General features: G+C 48.4%; 2 protein-coding genes across 5 annotated transcripts; both read left to right on the plus strand.

The window, feature by feature from the left end:
• Nucleotides 1-6,586: 6,586 nt before the first annotated feature.
• LOC131752705 (putative SCAN domain-containing protein SCAND2P) lies at nucleotides 6,587-15,208 on the plus strand. Of its 4 annotated transcripts, none has more exons than XM_067029963.1 (4): nucleotides 6,605-6,999; nucleotides 7,760-8,302; nucleotides 9,047-9,131; nucleotides 11,794-15,208. In XM_067029963.1, the coding sequence occupies exons 2-4, from the start codon at nucleotides 8,141-8,143 to the stop codon at nucleotides 11,910-11,912; spliced, it is 366 nt and encodes a 121-aa protein (XP_066886064.1). In that variant the 5' UTR covers nucleotides 6,605-6,999; nucleotides 7,760-8,140; the 3' UTR covers nucleotides 11,913-15,208. The 4 variants fall into 4 exon arrangements, with proteins under 4 accessions (XP_066886063.1, XP_066886064.1, XP_066886060.1 ...); XM_067029960.1 differs by adding an exon at nucleotides 9,758-9,831 and having other exon boundaries at nucleotides 6,631-8,302; nucleotides 11,794-12,016; XM_067029962.1 differs by having other exon boundaries at nucleotides 6,587-8,302.
• Nucleotides 11,963-14,063, plus strand: LOC136793896 (zinc finger protein 239-like). Its single transcript, XM_067030626.1, has 2 exons — nucleotides 11,963-12,055; nucleotides 13,461-14,063. Exons 1-2 carry the CDS (start codon nucleotides 11,963-11,965, stop codon nucleotides 14,061-14,063), a joined length of 696 nt encoding a protein of 231 aa, XP_066886727.1.
• Nucleotides 15,209-22,020: the final 6,812 nt, after the last annotated feature.

The raw sequence follows: 22,020 nt of genomic DNA on the forward strand, positions 1-22,020 counted from the left end.
TAAAAACCTACAGTAAATGGTTTTTTTTTTTTTTAAGGAATCTGCTTTACCCTCAGCGTGGCCCCCAAGCCCACCTCAGCAAGTCTTTCACATGACTTTGGTCACTTCCCTCTCCCAGGCCCCACAGTGGCTGCCCTGTACCCATTGGCCCTCAGACCCACACCAGCCCCCAGGCTCTGCTCACCTCTGAGAACCTTGAACCTGCCAAGTGTGGCCTCCCTCAGTGTCCCAACCAACAAACTTCTGTGTATCAAACCCTGTCACTTCCTTGCCTCCGGGCTCAGCCGAGATGTGTGCTTTCGGTTTCATAGTCATCTGTCTCCACCTGTCACTTGCCTCCACCTCCCTCCAGGACTCAGGACCTTGCTCATCTGCTATTTCCTCTCTCGATTTCCGGTCTATCCCTCTCTACTGGCTTCTTCCTGCAACTTACCTCCTGCCCTTGTTCCTAGAGCCTCAAACTTGCATGTTCAGAACTCAAGTCCCCCACCTGCCTCCCTTGATCAGGGTGCTGGTTCCACAGGTGTGTTTCCTCGTTGTGAGTAGCACTGCCCTCCACTCGTTGTCACCCAACCCAAAAACCTAGGAGTCGTCCAAGACTCGTCTTCCCTCGAATCCCTTAGAGCCAGCCGTTTGGGAACCAAGCCCTTCTCAACTTTTCCCAGCCCCGACCCCCCGGCCTAGTTCAAACCCCTGCCTGACACTGCAGAAGCCCTCTTCCTGGTTCCCCAAGCTCCCTCTGGCCCTGCTTCCCGCTACTCCATCCTCTGTGTTGTAGCCAGAGTGAGCGTCCTTCCACAGCAAAGAACTGAACCTGTCACTACCTAGCTTAAACCCTCTGGGGCTCCCCCATCCCCCTAAGGAGGCCACAGTCCTTGGAGGGCAGATGAGGTCTTCCTGATGGGGGCCTCTGTGGAACCTCACGTTCATACCTGGCCTTGCCCTCGTCACTGCACCTCTATGCCCTTGACCATCCTCACCCCCTGGCAGCTCCCCTCAATGTGCCCTGCTGGGCCTCGTCTCTCTGCTTACTCTGCTCCCTCTTCTGGATTGCTGGGCTGCCCCGTCTGCCCAGGGCACACCTGCACATCTTTGAAGACTCAGCCTGGGTACCACCCCCTTCGTGAGGTCTTCCCTGCGCTTGCCTGGCAGACGTGTCCCTGTCCACCACACCCCTGAGCTCTCCCATTTCGGTGCCTGTGACTCTCACTGCATTGACCTGTTACGTGATTCTGCCCTGTCCCTCTTCGAGTTTTTATGCTCACATCGCTACCGAGGTTCCAAACTCTCTCTCCACCACTCACAGCAGGGCCTGGCATGTGATAAGAAGTCAATAAATATTTGCCAATTGGATTCTCTCCATACAGGTGTATGTAAATGCAAGAGGCAGATGGAGCCCAAAATTCTGACCTGGAAAATGGGTTAGGTTTCCTACACTTCCCTTTGGTAAGATGATTAAGTTAGTTTTAACTTCAGTGACCTTTCACCTCAGTTACAATTTATTGGTATCAGTGAATGGAGACACAGCGAAAGACATTTATAAAAACCAACCCACCAACCAGAATCCTAACGAAAAAGCTTTTCTTTTCAAAATGTCACAGATCATCAAAAAAAGTCAGTGAAAAACATGCATCCCCTTTCTTATAGCTGAGTCCGTGGTACACCATCTATTTCTCTTCTCTCTGGGCAAGCAGTGAAGCTTGGAGACTTTATCTTACTCTCTCACCTTTTTAATCCCAGGGTATTTGTATAACTATATCCTGAGACAGTTCTTCTTGTTTTAACTTTTTGTTGAAACAACACAGTGACTTCCCTGGTGGTTCAGTGGATAAGACTCCACACTTCCAATGCATGGGGCGCGGGTTCAATCCCTGGTCAGGGAACTAAGATCCCACAAGCTGCCTGGCACAGCCAAAAAAAGGGAAATATAACACATAGATAAGTGTACAGCTCATATAATTTTTACAAACTGTATACACCTGTGTAACCAGCACCCTGGTCAAGAAACAACTTAGCAGCACCCCAAAGTCCCCCAGTCAGGTCCCCTCTGGGTCAGTGATGTGTCTCCTCCTGACCCTGTTCTGAAGTTTGCAGTGGGGCAGGTGGAGTGTTGGGAGCTGAACCGACCTGGCTCTAGACACACTTGTGCCACTAACCACACACCCTCACTTTTAATAGGGATTTTACATTTTGAGGCAGGTCATCATGAGACTTCTTCCTCTCGTTTTTCATGGAATTTTATTTCCTTTTGGGTTGCATTTCTGGTTTACAGTAAGCCATAGTAGCTTAGTGTAACACAATTAATGGAAGGGTTACTCTGCATAGGCACTGTGCTAAGCTCTTTCCATGTGGGTCTCAATTCTGACAACACTATGAGGTAGGTAAGTATCCCTACTTTACAGATGAGGAAGTGGAGACTCAGAGGAGAGGTTCAGTATGTACCTTGCCCAGCACCTGTAGCTTAACCACTCTATGGAAGTCAATTAACCCTGCTGCATTATTACAGCCACGAGAAACACCTAAGGAACAAATGGAGAGAATAACAAAACATTAAAAAAAAAAAACAACCCAGCTACTCCCCTAGTATCAAGATGATCCACAACTGTAACTGGTCCTTCCTTGCACGTGACTGGTGGTCGCCCTCCCCACCCTTTATCCCTGATGGGGAGTCCTGTCTCATAACCAGGGAGCTGTGCAGGGGCCCGGGGTGCTGGGCTTGCCCTTCCCACAGTCTCTCACAGACAGACCTGGAGTTTTTCAAATGCAGGGCCATTTTAACCTCCCTGCTGCCTGGCCCTGTTAAGCTATTTCAAATCTCTGGACAGAATAGTCGAGTCTTTCATTTCTCTCACCCTCTTGACTTGATAAAATAGCCCGTGGCCACAGAGGAAGTGAAAGTAGAATTGCACGGATGATGCTCAGATTTTTGTGTGTGTGTGTGTGTGTGCTAGGCGGGCCTCTCACTGTTGTGGCCTCTCCCGTTGTGGAGCACAGGCTCCGGACGCGGACGCGCAGGCTCAGCGGCCATCGCTCACGGGCCTAGCTGCTCCGCGGCATGTGGGATCTTCCCGGACCGGGGCACGAACCCGTGTGCCCTGCATCGGCAGGCGGACTCTCAACCACTGTGTCACCAGGGAAGCCCGGTGCTCAGATTTTGAGACAGAAGGTTGCAGAGCCTGGTGGAGAGTAGGGGCTGTGGTTAATTCCCTGTGGTGCTCCACCCAAGTCACTGGTGCAACTGAGCTCTTGCCTCTGGCATCAGCAGAGGCTGTGGCTCCTGGGCCTACCTGCCCCTCAGTCCCTCTCCCTTGCTCACTCTTCCCAGTGTCCCAACTCTGTGAATTTTCCATCCGTTCAAAGGCCCAGGGCAGCTGTAGGAGACTGGCTGCTGGGAGGAGGAAGGTCTGGCTGGCTCCAAGGAAACACTTTGCCCAGGCCCCTCACATCTCACAGGCACAGTGGCTCTGCCTTTTGTTTACACTGTTGGTGTCGGGGCAGGAGGCCCGCCAGGATGCCTCAGGGGGTGGCACATCTTGTCAGATTTACCACTCACAAGTTCCAGTCCCCAGGTTTCGTGGTGCAGACACCCAGAGATGAGCAGACACTGGGTGGGAGGCTCCTGGTAACTACATTTCCAAGAGACCAATATTCCAGAAGCCCGATTATTATTCATTTCCATTGGGGATCTCCAATCCCAAGCCACTTTCAGAGCACCCCTTGTTCCTGGTCTCCAGTGACTGAAAATTGAAATGGTGGCTTTGTGATCAGACAGTGGCTGGTGAGCACGGATTGAAAGAAAGGGGTCATGTGACGCACCCCCCTCAGGTGATGAATGCTGCACTTCAAAATCCCCTTCTCTTCCCTGCCCCCCCAGCGCTGTCGGTTCCGTGCCCAAGATTGCCTCGTTAACTTTTTTCTTTTTAATTAATTTATTTTTGGCTGCGTTGGGTCTTTGTTGCTGCATGCAGGCTTTCTCCAGTTGCAGCAAGTGTGGGCTTCTCATTGCGGTAGCGTCTCTTGTTGTGGAGCACGGGCTCTGGGCACGCGGGCTTCAGTAGTTGTGGCACGTGGGCTCACTAATTGTGGCTCATGGGCTCTAGAGCACAGGCTCAGTAGTTGTGGCGCACGGGCTCAGTTGCTCCGCGGCATGTAGGATCCTCCCAGACTAGGATTCGAACCCGTGTCCCCTGAATTGGCAGGTGGATTCTTAACCGCTGTGCCACCAGGGAAGCCCTCGTTAACAGTTTCTTCCAGGTTTCCCTGATGAACACGCCCCCTTCCACAGACAGGTTAGTGTCACTGGTTAAGTTGGAGTTAAGTGGACGATCCAGGGGGCTTAGGAGACAGTGGTCTTCACTCAGTACAAGTGGCTGTAATTAGTTGAATTCTTAGAGGATACGCTTATTTCTTTCATCTCAAAATCCTTGTCTCCTTACACACTGCTTGTAAATCCCTCTGTGCCATGTTTTTCTAAACATATCAATGGTCTAGAAACCACCCCCTTGCTGAAGAGTTTCAGCACTATTGTCACTTGCCTCTCTCAGCTGTCCCATGTGATACCACCTTTCTGAGTCACTAGCTCCTGCTTGTCTCCCTCCTGTTCCTGTCCTGAGATCTGTGATGCAGCGGATGGGGTATTGGGAACCAAAGAGACCTGACAGGCCTGGTTCTAGACACACCTGTGCCTCTAACTAGCAGCATGACTAGGGCAGATCACTTCTGGAGATCTCGATTTTCCTCACCTGCTCAGCTGATGCCCGTGCTTGCCCTTCCCATTCCAGAAGGCTGCTCGAAATCACCCGGTGTGGCAGTGAATGCTGAAATCCTACTGTCTGTGGTAATATTGATAACTCAGATCAAATAGAACCTGCTTTCACCGAAGAATGGACCTTTTTAGGTTTCTGAGACCAACTGTCCTCTGAGGGACCAGAAAGCTTTAGCTGGGAAAACATCTCATCTGTGTAGACTCTTCGGGGGCCTCTTGTCCCAGTCCTTGGGGAGTGTGGCTCACAGCTCGAGGGCATGCAAGTGTTCTCGTTTGGAGGACTGGATGTGGTGTTGACGGTGAAGGTGATAGGAGCTAGTTTTGGGACGACCCTTTCCAGGTTTGATTTTGCTTCCAGGGAAAGTTCCATTGGCTCAGGAGATCCCTGAGTTAAGGGAATGGCGCATGGAATACTTGGATTAGTCATTTTCCGTTTTCTTTTTGTAACAGTGGAACCACTTTTTCAAGGGACATCTTGCAACAATAGAAAACATGTAAAAGCAGAGATGCTCTGGTGACTGGATGGTGAGAACCCAAAGCACTCTCCCGGGCTGGGTCTTTGCCCCACCTCACTGGTCCCTGAGGCAGCTCTCTGGAACTGCTGGGCTGGGCTGGTTTGAAAGCTAGCTGTGTGTGCATGCTGAAAGCGCTGGCCTGAGTTTTCCACATTAGCCCTCTTGGAACTAAAATCAAGAGGCTAGAAGGAATCTCCATGGCCCAGACTTGTAAGTGGATTTAGGACTCTATGGAGAGCCCCTCTTGTTGTTCTGTCCTTCCCTTGCCCCACCGCAGGCTGCCCCTCCTGGGGGGAATTGTAGTTTCACCCACCTTCTGTTTAATTTAAGACCTTTTATCTGTTAAATAGGGTGTGAGACCGAACTAGGCAAAATCTGTTGTCAGAAGCAAACCAGATAAAATATGCAAAAGTGAAGTATGGTTTCCTACCCCCTTTCCCTGAGGGTGCACCTTCTTTCCTCCTGGGCTCTCCCAGCTGCTCTCCAGTATTTCCTTCCAGTCATTTACTTTGAAAGCACCTCCATTTAGCACTTATCACACTGCATTGGAGTTGTTCACCATTTCATTTTAGAAAATGCATGCTCTGCCAGACTGCACTCCTTAAGAGGAGTGCAGAGTAGGGGCTGCACTAAGAGGAGGAAGTGTTTCGCTTGTCCCAAAATATATGCTCTACAATTGATTGTTAAATTAATAAGCGTCAATGATATTCATCTTGAATCACCCAGGACCGTGCACGCAGGAAATGAGGGTGTGTGTGTGTGTGTGTGTGTGTGTGTGTGTTTGTGTTAGGCAAGGGGGAGGATAGGGGTGAAGCATTACCACAGTGGGCAACTATGCCAGAAAAGTACTTTAAGAGGCAAAACATCTTAATTGGAGTCTCAGCGCCACTCTCTTTAAGAGAGACCTGGGGTCCAAGCTGCCTGGGTTTATTCACCTGTATAATAGGATTAAATACGGATTAACAGGCTTAAACACCCGCTTTCAGCTGTAAGGGAAAACGCTTTGGAAATGGTCTTTCAGTGGTCCCAGGGCGGAGTAAGGCGAGAAGCCGCCACCTCCCCAAATTATCACGGGGGTGGGAGAAGCGAGGAAGGCCTACCCTCTCCACGTGCGACGATTATAGCTGCGGCTCCGCACCCACAAATCCGGCGTGTAGGAAAGTCCCACCCGTCGTCAATGATTCGTCTGAAACAAATGGGCGCCCAAGCCATCCGCATAGATTCCTGGTTAATCCTGCTGTCAGTCTGCAGGCCCTGGTGGAGGCCTATGGGAAATGTAGTCCGGCCAAGCCCCAGTCTTTTGGGGGCTCGCATTTCCGCTTCCGGTGTTTTTGGCTGTCCGAAGGTCCGGACATGGGGTCTGGCCTCGGGTTGGGGGTGTCGTGTGGGGACTTTGCGTGCCCACAGAGAAGGTACCGCGGAGTCGGGGCCCTCCAGTGGTCGCAGGGCCTCGGCGGACGGAAGCGGCTCTCACCTCGGGCCTGGGCCCGCGCGGGCTGGGCATGACCGGGCGGAGACCCCGGGTCCCGCGTCCCCGCGAGCAGACCCCTGGGCAGGATGCGCCCCTCATGCTGGCGGCGTTCTCTTTCTGCCTGCCCACCTGGCCCGGCGGGGTTGACCCTGGCCCCGTAGCCAACGAGGCGACCCTGTCCCCAGGGCCCGCGTTTACCCCATAAGCTTCTAGAGAAGGTCGCCCGCGGAGCAGAGTAGCCTTCCAGTGTAAGTCCGCTCTGCGGCCCAGTCACCCGGTCCACCGTCACCGGGCTGAGCCACTGCCTATTTTCTGCCAGCTTTATGACCTTGGGCAAGGTTCTAGGGGTCTCTGAGCCGTGACTGACTCAGCTTTGAGGGAGTTGAAGCCTGACTATCTCTGAACTTTCGTTCCAACTGCAACATCCTGTGACTCTGTGATCTTATTATCCTTGCTGTTACATCTTGTAACCTTAACCAGGGTAAATCTCCCTATTTGGGAGAGAGTTATGATGCCCAAACTGAACAATCCAGAGAGAGCCCGCCCAAATCTGAAAACCCACCCAGAGGCGAGGACAGTTGAGGTTTGGAGCGGTTGAATCTCTGAAGCTTAGAGCGGGCTCCACTTAGGCTCTGCTCTCCAAGGTGCTGCTACCTTGTGTGCCGTCTGGCTCTTGTACTGCATGTACTTGGGAACACTCTGAAGACCAGTGGCTTGGGAGAATGAGCAGTTTATTGTCCCCATTATCTCCATCAGCTCATCCTCATTCTTCAGTATGGATCATTGGCATTTTCTTGGCATTAAGTAAGTCGCTATGCAAACACAGCTTCACGCTCCTCTGCTTTTCAACCAGACCACCAGACCTTGACCCCTATTGTCAGACTTCTGGAGCGACCTCCCCAGTGACAGAGGGCCAGACTCCATGGGCATCAGGACATGGGGAGGGAGGAACAGGAAGATTTTTCTTCACCTCAATCCCACTGGGCTAACCCTTGTGATTTTCACTAGAATTCACTCTGGAATGGATGTCTCTGGCTCTAGAATTTCAAGTTCTACTTAGACTCCTATCGAAAGGTGGCTTCCCAGTGAAGTAAAGGAAGAGGTTTGAACTTCAGAGCACAGCTGCAGTGTTCTTCTCTGATCTGAACAATGGCTGTAGCTGTGGATTAACAAATCCAGACTCCTCAAGTACAAGGAGAGCTCCAAATAGTGACGCTGGAAGAAGATTCCCACTGGGAGCAGGAAAGTTTCTTTCAAGGGAGTATCCCTGGACCAGAGACCTCCTGCCAACACTTTTGGTATTTCCACTATCAAGAAGCATCAGGACCCCGGGAGGCACTCATCCAATTCCAGAAGCTCTGTCATCAGTGGCTGAGACCGGAGAAGTGTATGAAAGAGCAGATCCTGGAGTTGCTAGTCCTGGAACAGTTCCTGGCTGTCCTTCCCCAGGAGATCCAGATCTGGGTTAGACAGAAACATCCAGAGAGTGGAGAGGAGGCAGTGGCTCTGGTGGAAGACTTGCAAAAAGAACCTGGAAGACTGGGGCTGCAGGTGAGATATGGAAACTTAGTTCTGAGTAGTTAAAATAGAGGAATGTGAGAGACAGAGCCACCTTGGGTTGCCAGCAGTATGAGTGATGTGTACACTTTGCTGTTGGTGACAGCATGGAATCTGCTTATTCCTTGGGCCTGGTAGCTGCAACTTTCCTTCCATTTTCAGAGGACGCACAACATTGGTTGCTCTGAGTGTTGGTCCCCACCAGTAAATAAGAGAATTGTTTAAAATAGTTTGAGCACCACTCTGATCCAGGAGGAGCAGATACAACCTATTTTCTCTTTGGAGAACAGCTCTCATTCAGCAGCAGCCAGCCTGAAGCAAGGGGTTTCACTGGTCTTTATTGACATTATTGAACGTTTAGGTCCTGTTGCAAAATAGCTGCCTTGTTGCTTGCTCTCTCTGTATTGTTAGTTTTGCCTAGAGGTTGACAGGAGCAGCCCTGGGAGAGCTGGATGGGCAAATTGCAGTGGGCCTGGGTTCCAGATCTTATCTCCATGGCATCTCCCACTCATCCACACTCCTTACTGCCCCTGCAGTGATTTGCATAAGACTGATTTCCCCCTTTGCTTCTTTATGTCTGGGGATGATTAAGTTTTAGTGCCTACAGAATTCTGACCATTTCCAGTCCTTGAACAGGGACAGGAGGTGCTGTCAGAGAAGGAACCCTCAGGATCGGTACTAGGTCCCCTAAACATCCATCTGAAGCAAGCACAGACAGAATCCATGTATCTGTTCCAGGCAGTGGTGAAGAGCTCACAGCCAGAACCAGAAGACCAAATGAACCACAGCCCCAAAGTAAAACTTGGATCCTTCCACGAGAGCGGTAAGCAGCAGTGTAGGGAGGGAGAAGGGACCCTTCTGTGGGGAGGGCGTGAAACCCGCTCTGACTGCAGGAAGTGGGGTAGAGGGTACAGCTCCTTTCCCTGGGAGGATGTGGCATATAAACTGAGTCTGACCACATGAATCTGTGGGATACTCAACAGGCACCTCCAAAGGGAAGAAGAACCTTGGTCAGCATGTTTTGTAAAACTACATAGCAGAGCTGGTGGCACCTCTCCTTATGTGAGTGAGACCTTACTGGTTCCAGGAGGTAAGGTGTGGGTACCAATTTTAGGCCTGGGTGGTAGGAAAGGCACAGGTAGGGCTAAACTAGAGTGCAGTAATTCTCGAAAACAGGTACGTGTCTCCAGACCAATTCAGATGATTCACATGCAAAACTGAAGTATAAAAGCATAAAACGCTGACAGTCAGTAACGTGGATGGATATGGAAGGGAAATCTGGAACTCTCCTTTGAGAAATGTGTTGTTTTGCTTTTTCACCAGTCCTTTGATGGGACAAAGCAGACACTAAGAGGAGGAGGAAGACTCTTCTGTTTCCAAACCAGTTGGGCTGGTCCCTGGGGGGAGCCAAGAAGCATTCCCTCTAATGGCTCCTTTCTCTCCCCCCAGGCCTGCCTGATCCTCAGGCTCTGGGTCTTTCTACGGAGAACAGCTGTGACCAGGGGACCATGAGTAGCTCCCAGGTGGGCCAGATATTTCTCTTACTCAGGTCACCTTCTACCACTGAGTGGGGCCCTTTGCACCAATTCTCTTGCCTATCAGAAATTCCAAAGGAATTTCACCCAGTGTGCAGGCCCAGTAACTTTATAGATTAGGCTCCAAAATTTCATCAGCTTGCAAAATGTTGCCCAAATCTCCTTCCTTGTGTAAGGCAGCACCACAGCTGAGGTAGTGAGGGGTTGTACTAAGTCATTCTTTTCCTTGACTCTAAGATAGCTTGTTTGTCTTAAAAGTAATGGTTACTTCCTTCTTTCGGTATCTGGATCTCATCCTCATGGTATGCAGGATTGTGTACTGGGAGAAAAACAAAAGCTTCAGATTCAGACAGTCCTGAGTTCAAATCCCAGCTCTGCCGCATACTAACGGGAATTTTGAGCAAATGTGAAGTTTCCAGTGCAGTGCCTGGTGTTCAGTAAATGGTAGCTTAGTACTTCCTTTGCTTTCTCTCCTCCCTGTTCCACTCATTGCATTTATTTATTTATTTTAATTAATTAATTAATTTATTTTTGGCATGTGGGAACTTCCCAGACCAGGACTTGAACCCATGTCCCCTGCATTGGCAGGTGGATTCTTTTTTTTTTTTGCGGTACGCGGGCCTCTCACTGCTGTGGCCTCTCCCGTTGCGGAGCACAGGCTCCGGACGTGCAGGCTCAGCGGCCATGGCTCACGGGCCCAGCCGCTCCGCGGCACATGGGATCTTCCCGGACCAGGGCACAAACACGCATCACCTGCATCGGCAGGCGGACTCTCAATCACTGCACCACCAGGGAAGCCCTTCTGCTATCTTCATTACAAAACCAGCAGCATTAGCTTAGCTTAGCTCTGTCCCTTTCCCCAGGTGTGCACTGGGGGTATGAGGAGACTAAAATTTTTCCGGGAATTCTTGGTGAGCCCTACATTCATGAGAAGCTCCGCACCTGCCATTGGAACCGCTAGGTGTACCGGATTGTGGCTGAGTGGCTGCGGGAACGGGGCTTCCTGCGGACCCTGGAGCAGTGTCGCTACTGGTTCAAAAACCTCCAGACTAACTACCGCAAAGCCAGGAGCACCCACACTCCAAGCACCTGTCCCTTCTAAGGATGCCCTGATGAGTCCCTGGACCCTGGCCAACACCTTTGATGCCTTTGAGGTGGCAGGAGGCGTTCTGCCGACTAGAGGGGACTCCAAAGAGAGCCAGAAGGCAGTGACGGGATGGTAATGAGGTGACAGAGGAGCCCCAAGAGGAGCCCGGGAGCCTCGGCCCCCAGGCTTTGAGGGGGTATCCCAATGGTAAGCTCTCTTCCCTGAAGTGCACTTCAGAACAGTGGGAGAGAGGAAGCCCCGCGGGAAGATTAGGGACCGTGAATCAGGAGACATGCTTATCGTCTGTCACTCTGCTATCACTAGTCTGTATCTGAATGGCCTTGTCAGGAGGAAAATTATTGATTTCTATAGAGGAACACTATTTACAGTCTATCTTTAAATACTGACAGAAACCAATAGTCCAGGGTGACTCAGGAAGATGATTTTGAGGGTTTTGCTCTGCTCGACAGCAAAGGGATCTCCCTGCCTGCATATATCATATATAACAGTCTACCACTTTAAAGACTTGTCTGTTCCCGGGTACATTGGTTAAACACCCTGAGCCCCCATTTTCTTATCTGCAAAATGGACACAGTGATGGTATCTACCTCCCTGGGTTGTTACATTGTTTGCATTCAGCAAATGTTAGTTCTCATTGTCATCATTGTTATAATTATTGTTAAAATACATAAGCACGTTGCCCTGTATGCTGAACTTAAGGGGGAAAATTTCCTAAGTCATTAACTTTTTCTTCTGAAAACTAGACCTTTCTGAGATGTGCTTCCATTCTCATCCCACCTACCACTTCTAGATATGAGAACAGAAGGCAAATTACATGTCCCTTCTTGCTTTTCCTTGGGCAGGACCTCCAGTTCCCCAGTCAGATGGGGTTCCGAGTCTGGAGGGAAGTGAAGAACTTTGGAAGGACAGTCTCCAGGATTTCAAGGAAATTCGGAAAACTTCCTATGCAGTTGGGAAATGAGTGAAAGATAGTATCTTACCAACAAAGAAGTCAGACCTGGAATTCTGAACATGGACAAGCCAGCACTGGGCAAGGGCGGGAGAGGCACCCAGGCACTTGATCTTCCCCGGTTATGGTTCTGTGGTGCTGAAACCACAGGAGTTGTGAGAAGAACAGAAAAGAAAGCCTGGTTTCTAGTTACCTTGGAATATGTAGCTATAAACAAAGTATTAGTGTTTATGATTTCTCTCTTAAATTTCTATCTGAATTATAATTTTAATTAACTATCACTTAACCAGGTTAGTAGAAAAAGGGAACATGGATGACCCCAAATTAAAACTACAGTCAACCTTAGATTATTGGAGGGGTGAATTTCTCATGATTAAGATGAGCTCCCTTCCATGGTGGGGCTCAGTCATTTTGTTGGAATTTCAGGCGATCTGATAAATAGAACTGTTCTCCTGCTCAGGTTCTAGACTGACTGAGAGAGACATGAGTAAGATATTGAGATCAAAATGACAGCTTTCTAAATGGTGGAGCTCTTGAGGGTGTGGCTTAGCTGTGGGGTCACATAGAGCCCCAGAACTGAGGCACAGGCAGCACTGGACAACCACTGCCTCACCCTGCAGGGATAGAGCCTTCACTGCTGATCTTCTGAGCCACGTACACCAACTGCCTGTTAACCAAGGAAGTCATTCCTCCCACCTATAAGGAAGGGGATGGAGAATGGCCAGGAGAATTATTCTAAGGCACATCCCTCTACCCAGAAGGCAGTATCGGGAAGAGAAAGGTGGCTTTTTAATATCGATTGCCAGTTCGTAGGTGATGGGAGGAGAGGGGGAGCTGAGCTTGGGGACAGAGCCTCTGAGGAGGGGGGAGCTGCTCTGACTGAAGAGGAAGAAGTGCGCCTGGACCTGCCTCCAGCCTTTCTCCACATGACCTTCCTGCTTAGAAGCTGGGGGAGTGAGTGAGGCCTGGATGTCTGCTGGTCATGACAATGGTTCAGCTATACTCCAGCTTATTTGTTCCTGGTTAATGGAAAATTGATTAAGGTCTGTCACCACCAATAACTTGTTTTTAAGTGACCAGTAAGGACCTCTTTCACATTGTTTCCATTCTTCTGAATCCTCAAGTTTCAGTTTCATTTCATTGTTTCAGATCTTGAAACAAGGACAGAGAATGAGGAGGATTCAAGCCAGGACATTTCAGAGGCAGTAAAACTACCTGGGGTGTTATTAGGAAGATCCAACATGGATGTTTCCCAATACCTCAACTGGAGGAAAGACTGGGAAAGTGAATATGGGGCAGAGAAGCAGTGGGAAATATCCTTAGAAGATGGACAAGAGTTGCTCTCTCCTCCAGAAAGAGACTTAGTTAGGTAAATTCATAGGTCCTCAGGGAACCTATGTTGGAGAAAAACCCAGTATATGCTGTGAATGTGGAAAACATTTCAGCCTGAGCTCACACTTAGCTGTCCACGGATTAGCCCACACTGGATAAAAGAAACCCTATAAATGTGGCCAATGTGGGAAAAGCTTTGGCCAAAGCGCATATCTGGTTTGCCACCAGAGAATACACACGTTGGGGAAGCCCTACAAATGCTCCAAATGTGGGAGAGGCTTCAGTGATCATTCTGACCTCATCACACACCAGAGAATCCACACAGGAGAAAAGCCCTATAAATGTGGGGAGTGCCGCACAGGCTTCATGCAGAGCGCAGGCCTTATTATGCACCAGAGAATCCACACAGGAGAGAAACTCCGTAAGTTAGTGAGTGTGGAAAGAGTTTCACCAACAGCTCGCACTTCGGGACACACTGGTGAATGCACACTGGCGAAAAACCCTACCAGTGCCCCGAGCATGGGAAAACGTTCAGTAAGAGTTCCACTCTCACCAGCCATCAGAGGAGAGAAACCCTATGAGTGTCTGGAACGTGGGAAACGTTTCAGTGACCGCTCAAACGTCATTACCCACCGGCGAATCCGCACTGGAGAGAGACCCTATAAATGCGGGGAATGTGGAGAGAGCTTCAGTCAGAGCTCAAATCTTATTATTCACCAGAGAATCCACACGGGAGAAAAACCCTATGGATGTGCTGAGTGTGGGAGCCGATTCAACAATAGCTCACGTATTAGTGCAGGTCGGAGAGCCCACGCCGGGGAGAGACTCTAGGTTTAGGGGACCTATCTTGAAAACACTGCAGAATCTACCTCCAAAACGGGCTTGTATGGCCCTTGATTCTATACCACGACACCCACAGGAGGAGAGAGAGCTCAAGTCCCAGTCCAACAGGCTGTATTTTGTTTCTCACTCAGTACCCACTGGGCTTATGAAATACCACTCAAGGCTTTCCTGTCCATGCTGTTAAAATGGAAGCTAATTTCCAGAGGTTTCAGAGACTAGTTCTGAATCTGACTGTATCACCATCTCAGTGTGTCTTCACTGTGATTCTGTGCCTTAATTTTCACAGCATGGTAATGTGAGGGTGAGATCCTTATCCTCCTTCCAGGACGGAGGCAGCTCTGCCCTCCCGTGGTGATGGCATTAATGATGTAGAACCAGCAATGGCTGAGCAGTTTCCTCCCAGCACTGGGCAGCTAGACAAGGATTTATTTATGAACTAAATATATTTCTAAAGGTCTTCCCCTGTTCTCCCTCTGGGAGGACTGGAGCCTAGGAACTGTCTGTGTTTCCCTACATCCCCTGTCTTAGATTTACATTGAGTTACTTGAGAGGAAAGCATTCTATTGGGTTATTTAGAAGAGGGAAAATGAGGAAAGATCAATGCTAAAGGCTGACTTTCTAAACCATACCATACTCTTCCTCCAACATATTAGGTTGAACCATGGGAGACTGCCATTTTTGGTCTATAAAACTAGCGATTTCATGATTCAACCGAGGTAGAATTTTTGCATGGTTGAATTACTCCAAACTGCCAGCAGGGCTGCTGAAGAGCTTTAATGCTCATACCGTATCCTAAAAATGTGAGACCGGGTCTAGAAGCTAGTAAACCAGGGTAATAAAGTGGGTAAAGTCTTTTCTGTTTGTAAATATGTCCAGAGCAATAACTAGGAACTATGGCATTGTAAGAAGACCCCTGGTTGGAGGATTTACCGCTATATCACCTGCCTCTGACAAGCTCACTAGTTCCCGTCTGTGCTCAGGTGTCCAGGTCCTACGGGAGAGGCCGAGTACAGGTCAACAGGTTCTGGAGATTTGGGCATCTCTCTGGGAGCAGAGTCCCTGGAGGGCCTCTGACATACACAGCAAATGGTGCTTGGAAATAAATGGAACACAGTTTCTCCCTCTTAAAATAATTTCCTTGTGTGTTTGATTTTAAAGTATTTCCACAACTTTCCAGAAACCCATCAATTATAAAACAAAGCACAATCTACACATAGTAGTTTTATCTGAGTAGTTTATAAAGTATGATTTTGAAGTAGTTAGTCTTTCTTTAAAAAAAACATAAAAGAACTTATCTAAATAAGTATCTGTCAAAAGTAGTCATTTTGATGCACTGTGGACTTTATATGTTGTTGCCATTGTCGCAGACATCCTTTGGGTTTTCCTTTAAGAACTGTCTTCAAGCCGCCTTAGAAAGCCTCGTGTCCGTGTATCTCCAGCACACGGAGATACACGTGGGGAAGGATTGATAAACACCGACAGAAAAGACAGCTTGCTTATTGTCTAGCCTGATCACCTCCCTTATCCACGAGAGGTGACTGCCCAGTATCTCCTTTCCAAAAAGGGATTGACATCCCTTCAAAGGATGTCAATCTGCGGCCATCGAGGAGACTTTTCAAAGAGCCTATTTTGGAAGATGGTTTTTCCAGGTATCCCTGGGAGTTCCCTGGTGGTCCAGTGGTTAGGACTCTGCGCTTCCACTGCAGGGGGCACGGGTTCAATCCCTGGTTGGGGAACTAAGATCCTGCAAGCTGTGCAGCATGGCCAAATAAACAGCAACAACAAAGGTATCCCAGAAATCTGAGCTTAGAGTTTTTTGTATAGCCAGGAAGTAAATCTGATATGGAATATTTTCAATAATTTCACTCTTTTCAATGAGAAAGTCTTCACTTAGGTGGAAATTCATCATACTAAAACCTAGTGTAGCTCTGCATTATAAAAATACTTTAGAAATAACCAGATTTCCTTTTAGAAAATTTGCCATCATACTTTGGAATGATCCAGAAGATTCAAATATAATATCCGTACAATTTCATCTCACATGTGTTTCTCCCCTTAGCAAAACAAGGGAAAGTTGAGCTGGAGATTGTAGATATTTCATATGTATTTTACTGTCCTTAGAGCAATGTGACATGTTAGTTGCTTTAAGTAACATTTGCTGTTAGTACTCCTACATGGAGTACTTACAACAGTGAGTTAAGTGTGGGTTAGTAGTCACATAGAGATGTTTCCCAGTAAACCAAATGTAATATGATGATTTTTACAGTGTCCTAATTTTTTATTTGAAACTGTAGCCATCCATTGCTCAAAAGTGTTTTGATTTACCTTTTTGTCTGCCACTGTGCTCAGCATGAGCTAAGCTCTGGAGGCTCTTATTTTTAATTCAATTCAAACTCATAATTATGGCTTTTAAAGTATCTGAACCAGACAAGCAGGGTGGCTTTTGGAAGCTATTTACTTGAAACTCCCTCAAGAAAAAAACAATAAAAGTTATAACTGGGGATGCATAAAATTCACTTATTATAAAAGTTGCAATAGGTGACACAAATTATGCATTGCCAAGTTTTTATCGAAGAAACTCATAGCAAAAATACCTGTCCTTATTCTCATTTACAGATAGCAAGAAACATGAGAGTTCGGTCTCAGGGCACTGATCCTGCTTAGCCAAAGCTGATGCAAAATATTAACCCATTAAATAAATGAATGCTAAGTGAGTCCTGTGAGTGGAATGGTCAAAGGGAGAGACATTTTAATCAAGTTTATCATGAGACTCTAAGCCCCAGGGCGGAGACTTGTGTGAGACTGATGTCTCCAAAGAGTATAATAAGCCACATGGGACTTGAAGACACCACTGTCTGGTGAGCGTGACCCAGGCCTCCCAGCTGACTCAGCCCAGGGCAGGGGGCTCCCACTCGCCTGCTTGGATAACTTTGCATCACCCTCAGAGAACATGACCTTCTCCCTTCACTTCTCTTCAACAGCTGTAATCAGTCCTCCAGTCAAGAACGCAGAGTGAATATTCCAGTAGGAGCCAAGTTTTCTGACATTTCTTGTGTGTCAGGCCTCTAACCACATTATTGCAGGGGCACATTTACCCATTTCAGCAGCTTCATGAGGTGCTACTATGATTAGGCCCATTTTAGAGAGGAGGAAACTGAACACAGAGCTGGGACTTGGGCCCTGATCTGTCTGACTCCCAACCGTGCAAACTGTTGGTAGCTACAGTGTATGCGGGGCCGGGCTGTGAAGTCAGTACATAAGGGAAGGATTGTGTATGGTCAAAGTTAGTCTGTGGACTCCCTTCCATAGCCCGTTAGGGAAGGGCAGCCTCTCTCTCAGGCCTGTGAGGTGCTTGAATGCTGAAAACCCATAGGACAAGGGTGTGGCCAGAGGAGGGTTGGAGGGGGGCCGGGACTTCTAAAGCACGGAGCCCTGGCATCCACATTTTAAAAATTGTGGTAAAATAAACATAACATAAAATTTACCCTTTTAACCATTTTTAAGTGTGCAATTCAGGGGCATTAAGTACATTTGCACTTTTGTGCAACTATCACCATTATCCAACTCCAGAACTTTTTTATCATCCCAAACTGAAACTCTGTACCCATTAAACAGGAACTCCCCATGCCTGCCTCCCCCAGCCCCTGGCAACCACCATTCTGTTTTCTGTCTCTACGAACTGGCCTATTTTAGGTTCCCCATGTAAGTGGAATCATGTATTTGTCCTTTTCGGTCTGGCTTAGTTCATGGCATCCGTTTTGCCCAAGTCTAAGGGTGGCACTGGGTAGAGAAGATCTAAACCACTCATTGGCTGGCTACACTGAAATGAATCCAGAACAGCAGATGAGCTCTAAAGGCAGGCTGCCGCAGGTGCAAGCGCTGTTATCACATTCCCTCACCCTTCCTACCTGGAGGAGGCATACACCCCCTCTTCCAGACCATGGCCGTGGCCACCCGCCCTCTCCGAATCCTTGAGGGACTCCCAGCTCAGCTCCTGGGCACAGCACACAGGGCCAATGCTGACCAGCTACAGCCCATTTTCTCAGCTGCAGTTCCAACTTCCTTTGCTCCTCAGCCTGGGGCTATGCCTTTTCCCACTTCTGTCCTTTCCTTTGCTGTTTCCTCTGCCTGGAACACCCTACCCTCTCCTTGGCCTGAAGGAAAGATGCAACCCAAATATCACCTTCCCTGATCACACCTGGTCTCTAGCCAAGCGGAGGCAGATACTCAGTACTCTGTGCTCCTAGAACACATGACCCCTTCCCTCTATGGGTGTTCCCCCCATATACCCCACTAGTGGGGCTATATTTCTGTATCTCTGTATCTCCTATCCCAGCGTCCAGCATGGTGCTTGGCGCACAGCAATGCTCAGTAAATGCTAGTTGAGAGAATCAGAACCTATAGCATCACCTCCTTCTCCCACGGCTGTGAGAACACCTGCTTCCCTCCCTAACCTCCAGTGACTCGACTCGTTCACAATGACCAGTCACGGAGATCACGTGTGGGAGGGGCGATTCATGTTTCCTTCATTCATTCAACCTGTGCTGTGCTCTCTCTGTCTCCCTGTCTCAGCCTGCCAGTTTCTTTCTCACCTCTGCTTTTCTGCACAGGTGTCCCAGTCTCGGAGGCTTGGCCTCCTCCACAGACCCTTGTTCCTGCTCCCCAGAAACCCAGCCCCGCCCACGCGGAGCTGACCTTGGCCCTGACTCCACTCTCCCTGGTGGACTGGAGTTCTGTGTTATGTAGTTCAAATTCTCTGAGAGAAGTTCAGATTGGCTCATCCTAGTGAAAGGATTTGGGTCCCTGAGTCACACATCCCTCCCTGGGCCAAGCCGCCGTGGCCGGGCCGGGGTGGCTGACCCACTTTCAGAGGACCTGGAAGAGTGGGAGGCAGTTCCAGAGAAGGGCCTGGGCTGAGGCCCTAAAGACACAGCCTTTAAAAGTATCCCTTGCTCCCCTGGACACGCCTCAACATGCGTCCTCCTCTGGCCTGGTGACACCCTTCTCACCTTGACACATTCTGTTCTGGAACACATCCTTTTGAGCGCACATATGCAAGAGCTGCCCCAAATCGAATTACTCACCTTCTCCACGTTGCTACTTGCAGGGTTTCTTGCTTGCTCCTCTTTCATCTTCTCTAAATAGCTGCTTGGTCTTTCTTGTATCCTTGAGCTTTTGTGAGGCCAAAACAGTTCCTACACTTTCTCTGCCGTCCATGCTGCTGAGTCTTCTGTCCCGCTGCCAGAGTGGATCCTGTGCTGATGTCAACGTGAATCGCTTATTTTCTTTCGGTCCCTTAAGGGGTTCTCTGGGGCATCTTCCTAGAATTGCTGAGAGAACCCCAGGAGTTCCTCCCTGTGGAATATGTCCGTTCTCAAAGAAGCATTTTGGCAGTTGGAGGTGGGGATTTGTGCTTGTCATAAAAATTGGGGGCACACCCGGTGTGCGGTAACGGGGGCCACGTAGATGCAATGCAATTGTTGAGGCAGTCCTGCAACAGGGTCCTGCCGGGCACTCGTGGAGGGCGGGGATCCTCAGCCTGGTCCACAGACTTGCAGCGTGGGCATCACGCAGGAGCTTGTCTGAAGCGCAAATTCTCCAGCCCCACCCTCAAACTTGAGGTGGCTTTTTAATGTGGTGACTTGGCTAGGCGGAACCGCATGCCCCAGAATTCACTCCCCTGCATGTTTCCAGGTAGAGTGGGCCACGAGACGTTTCTGAGTGAGATGTGGTGGGAGGAAGGGAAGCCGCAGCCGTTCTGGTTTTACGCTTGGGCGATGGGGCAGGTGCGGCTGTGACTCACAGTCAGTGTGGATTATCTGCCTGCAGCTGCTCCACCTTCCCGTGATCTTCCTTAAGCTTCTCCCACTCCTAGGCCGGGGGCGTGTTTAGCTAAGTGATGAATCGTGCAGGTGATCTGCATCAAGACTGGAGACAGCGAGAGTTGACAGGTTCCAGCTGGTCTTTGCCGTCCCCTTTCTGCCTGCCCTGTGGGCTCCAAGCTCTAATAGCAGATGGACGGGAAGACAGCAGCCTTACAGAGACTGTGGGCCCAGCTCCCACAGGTACTCTGTGTGTGTGTGTGTGTGTGTGTGTGTGTGTGTGTGTGAAATAACTCCTATTGGTCTGCTTCTCTCACAACACCCTGGGTAACACTCCTACTGATCAGAAACTCTGGGAACGGAGCCCAGCAGTTTGTGTTTTAACCAGTCCCCTAAGTGATTCTTATGCATATTAGTTTGAGAACCACTGATGTAGGGGAAAACCTTTTTACAATTATGTGTGCCTAGAACCTAAAATTTTTTTTCTCTTTTTAAAAATTTTATTTTTATACAGCAGGTTTTTGTCATCAATTTTATACACATCAGTGTATACATGTCAATCCCAATTGCCCAATTCACCCCCCCCCACCCCCTGCCACTTTCCCTGCTTGGTGTCCATACATTTGTTCTCTACATCTGTGGCTCAATTTCTGCCCTGCAAACCAGTTCATCTGTACCATTTTTCTGAACCTAACTTTTTACAAATACACAAGGAAAGTTTTGCACAGCTTTAATACACCTGAATTTCCCAGAAACTCTACTGCGTAAAACTGGAGAAAACGGTACTTTCTTTTGTTTAGAACTTTCCAAAGAGTTGTTCACCAATTCAGAAAAATCATGTCCTTGACTCTTGGGTGTTAGTCACAAATGCAGCACACCAGTCTGAGTGTATAATCATGGCTGTCCTGCTCTTGACTTTACTACATACATGCAAGCATCTGATTACCTCATTATGTGAAAGATGAGCATTTATATTGAAATACAGAATCTTTTGTATTTTATTCCCTTATATTTTATAGTGATTTTGATATTAGGTTTGTAAACAATCAATATTCCCTATAAAATTTTATTTCAGGATAGTAAAGGGGTGTTTAAAGTATTGGTTATATACCATACGACCCAGCAATCCCACTACTGGGCATATACCCTGAGAAAACCATAATTCAAAAAGAGTCATGTACCAACATGTTCATTGCAGCTCTATTTACAATAGCCAGGACATGGAAGCAATCTAAGTGTCCATCGACGGGATGAATGGATAAAGACGATGTGGCACTTATATACAATGGAATATTACTCAGCCATAAAAAGAAACGAAGTTGAGTTATTTGTAGTGAGGTGGATGGACCTAGAGTCTGTCATACAGATTGAAGTAAGTCGGAAAGAGAAAAACAAATGCCATATGCTAACACATATTTATGGAATCTAAAAAAAAAAAAGTGTCATGAAGAACCTAGGGGCAGGACAGGAATAAAGATGCAGATGTACTAGAGAATGGACTTGAGGACACAGGGAGGGGGAAGGGTAAGCTGGGACGAAGTGAGACAGTGGCATGGACATATATACATTACCAAATGTAAAACTGATAGCTAGTGGGAAGCGGCCACATAGCACAGCTCGGTGCTTTGTGACCACCTAGAAGGGTGGGATAGGGAGGGTCGGAGGAGGGAGATGCAAGAAGGAAGAGATATGGGGATATATATATATATATATATATATATATATATATACATATGTATAGCTGATTCATTTTGTGAATAAAACACCCCCAATGTAACTGTATTTGGAGATAGAGCTTTTAAGAGGTAATTAAGGTTAAGTGATATCATAAGGGTGAGGCTCTAATCTGAAAGGACTGGTGTCATAAGAGACCAGAGCTTTCCCTGCATGAGCACAGAGAAGAGGTCATGTGAGCACACAGCAAGATGGTGGCCACCTACAAGCCAAGAGAAGAGGCCTCAGGATGAAACCCACCTAGCCAGCACCTTGAAATTGGACTTCCCAGCCTCCAGAACTGTGAGAAGTAAATCCCTGTTGTTTAAGACCCCAGTCTGTGGCATTTTGGTATAGGAGGCGAGCTGAAGAATACACCAAGTAGCCCAACTGAAAGCCAAAAAACCAGA

The sequence above is a fragment of the Kogia breviceps genome, chromosome 3, assembly GCF_026419965.1.
Source record: "Kogia breviceps isolate mKogBre1 chromosome 3, mKogBre1 haplotype 1, whole genome shotgun sequence".
Lineage (NCBI taxonomy): Eukaryota > Metazoa > Chordata > Mammalia > Artiodactyla > Physeteridae > Kogia > Kogia breviceps.

Bases quoted from the DNA above. Each gene is read 5' to 3' on its own strand.
- LOC131752705 (XM_067029959.1), top strand. From the start codon at position 8,141: ATGAAAGAGCAGATCCTGGAGTTGCTAGTCCTGGAACAGTTCCTGGCT. The intron at 8,303-8,944 runs GTGAGATATGGA...GTCCTTGAACAG, and splicing joins CTGGAAGACTGGGGCTGCAG to GGACAGGAGGTGCTGTCAGA. The intron at 9,132-11,793 runs GTAAGCAGCAGT...TTCCTTGGGCAG, and splicing joins TGGATCCTTCCACGAGAGCG to GACCTCCAGTTCCCCAGTCA.
- LOC136793896 (XM_067030626.1), top strand. From the start codon at position 11,963: ATGGACAAGCCAGCACTGGGCAAGGGCGGGAGAGGCACCCAGGCACTT. The intron at 12,056-13,460 runs GTGAGAAGAACA...GTTTGCCACCAG, and splicing joins GTGCTGAAACCACAGGAGTT to AGAATACACACGTTGGGGAA.